The sequence below is a fragment of the Otolemur garnettii genome, unplaced genomic scaffold (genome assembly GCF_000181295.1).
Source record: "Otolemur garnettii isolate 467f Iridium unplaced genomic scaffold, OtoGar3 scaffold00050, whole genome shotgun sequence".
Taxonomy (NCBI): Eukaryota; Metazoa; Chordata; class Mammalia; order Primates; family Galagidae; genus Otolemur; species Otolemur garnettii.
Genome location: NW_003852445.1, coordinates 3,307,486 through 3,310,016, shown reverse-complemented (window position 1 = coordinate 3,310,016; position 2,531 = coordinate 3,307,486). Strand labels below are relative to the sequence as shown.

Sequence of the window (2,531 nt, the reverse complement as noted above, 5' to 3'; positions counted from 1 at the left end):
AGACCTTACATTTTGTGAGTAAATGGGCTCTGGTAACACACTGGTCTTACATCTGAATGTCTTAGAAAGGTGTACCATGCAAAGAAGTGAACCAAAATTAGACTGAAATAAGTTCATTCTGAAGTTAATATGTTTTCATAACTGCCTAGCTGAGGAGAACAACTTTGAAGGAGCTCATTGATGACCTCTGTGGTATCTTCATGCAAAACATATGTCCTTAGATTTAAAGTTACTAGGCCTGTTAAAAGATAGGATCATGAGACTAAAAATTAAGAGTATAATAAAAATACAAGAAATATCACTGGAAAGGAATCCATATCTTAGAGTTAGCAGATATGAACTCTAAATTTAGCAAAGACTAATAGTTTCAATGACATAGGCAAAAAGAAGAATAAATAAAGAAGAAAAGGAGGAAAATTTTATAAGAGAATTTTGAATCTATAAAATAAAATACATGGGCATTCTAAATATGAAATTTCTGTATCTAAAGTTGATTGAACAGCTTTATTTAACTTCATATGTTGAACATAGCAGGATTTGTAAACTGAATGACATAGGAGAATAGAAACTATCCTAATTGAAGCATAAAGAGAAAAATAATTGAGAATATGAAAAGGAACATAAGAGATATGTAGGACAATTTCCAAAGCCCCAGGATATATGCAACTACAGTCCCTTAAGGAAAGGAGAGAGAGAATGAGGTAAAGGCATTATTTGAAGAACTAATAGATGAGAATATTCAAAAAACTATGAAAGACAATGACCCACAAATTCAAGAACTCCAGTGAACTCCAAGCCAAATGAATATAAAGAAAATCAGACCAAGGGATATTATGGTTAAATTGTTTGAGACTAAATATGAAGATAAAAATCTTAAAAGCATCCATAAAGAAAAAGACATTACATGTAAATAACAAGCTCACAGTTGACTTCTCAACACAAATTATGGAAGCTGGTAGGAAATGGAAAGTGCTGAAAGAAAGTGTCTAATTATTCCTTAGTAGTTAATATAAATAAAACATAATAAAGCATAATACAACATATATACTATATATCAATGGTGAAAGTAAAATAGTGAAATTAAAGTTTTAAGAAAGGCTTTCTGATCATTAATGACCATATTTTCTCAGCAAAACAAAAATTGAGAGATTTTGCCATCAGAAGACTTTTACTAAAGCAAATAGTAAAGGAAGTTATTCAACTAGGAAACAATATTCCAGATGTAAACACAAAAATGAAAAAGCAATGAAGAGATAAATAAATGTAATATATTCCAAAGTTCTAGCATTTGTATGGAAAGAGTAATAGTAATAATTTTCACTAGGTTGTACTAATGTATATTGCAATCTTTGCCATCATCACTAAAAGATTAATAACAGAATACACAAGTAACAAATGAATATAGTGGGTAAGAAATAAAGTGTATTATTAATCCAAAAGAAGATAAGAGAAAAAAGAACATACAATAAGAAATAGAGGAGATAGCGCCGGGGCAAGTGATGGTCGGATGGGCACTGGGCGACTCTGTGCCTCGCTGAGGAAAAATAACTAAACGTGGGCAAAGGAGATCCGAAGAAGCCGAGAGGCAAAATGTCATCATATGCATTCTTTGTGCAAACTAGTCGGGAGGAGCACAAGAAGAAGCACCCAAATGCTTCAGTCAACTTCTCAGAGTTTTCTAAGAAGTGCTCAGAGAGAAGGAAGACCATGTCTGCTAAAGAGAAAGGAAAATTTGAAGATATGGCAAAGGCAGACAAGGCCGTTATGAAAGAGAAATGAAAACCTATATCCCTCCTAAAGGGGAAACAAAAAAGAAGTTCAGGGATCCCAATGCACCCAAGAGGCCTCCTTCGGCCTTTTTCTTGTTCTGTTCTGAGTATCGCCCCAAAATCAAAGGAGAACATCCCAGCCTATCAATCGGTGATGTTGCAAAGAAGCTGGGAGAGATGTGGAATAACACTGCTGCAGATGACAAGCAGCCTCATGAAAAGACGGCTGCAAAGCTGAAGGAAAAATATGAAAAGGATATTGCTGCATACCGAGCTAAAGGAAAGCCTGATGCAGTGAAAAAGGGAGTCATCAAGGCTGAAAAAAGCAAGAAAAAGAAGGAAGAGGAGGAAGATGAGGAAGATGAAGAGGAGAAGGAAGATGAAGAAGATGATGATGAATAAGGTGGTTTTAGCGCAGATTTTTTTCTTGTCTATCAAGCTTTTAACCCCCCTGTACACAACTCCTTTTAAAGAAAAAAATTGAAATGTAAGGCTGTGTAAGATTTGTTTTTAAACTGTACAGTGTCTTTTTTTGTATAGTTAACACACTACCAAATGTGTCTTTAGATAGTCCTGTCCTGGTGGTATTTTCAATAGCCACTAACCTTGCCTGGTACATATGGGGATTGTAAACTGGCATGGAAATTTAAAGCAGGTTCTTGCTGGTGCACAGCACAAATTAGGTATATATGGGGATGGTAGTTTTTCATCTTCAGTTGTCTCTGATGCAGCTTATACGAAATAATTGTTGTTCTGTTAACT

General features: G+C 34.7%; 1 protein-coding gene across 1 annotated transcript; it reads left to right on the top strand.

Moving 5' to 3' along the window:
* Positions 1–1,600: 1,600 nt before the first annotated feature.
* On the top strand, positions 1,601–2,171 carry LOC100958501 (high mobility group protein B1-like). The gene is made up of 2 exons (XM_023514246.1): positions 1,601–1,685; positions 1,759–2,171. Exons 1-2 carry the CDS (start codon positions 1,601–1,603, stop codon positions 2,169–2,171), a joined length of 498 nt encoding a protein of 165 aa, XP_023370014.1.
* Positions 2,172–2,531: the final 360 nt, after the last annotated feature.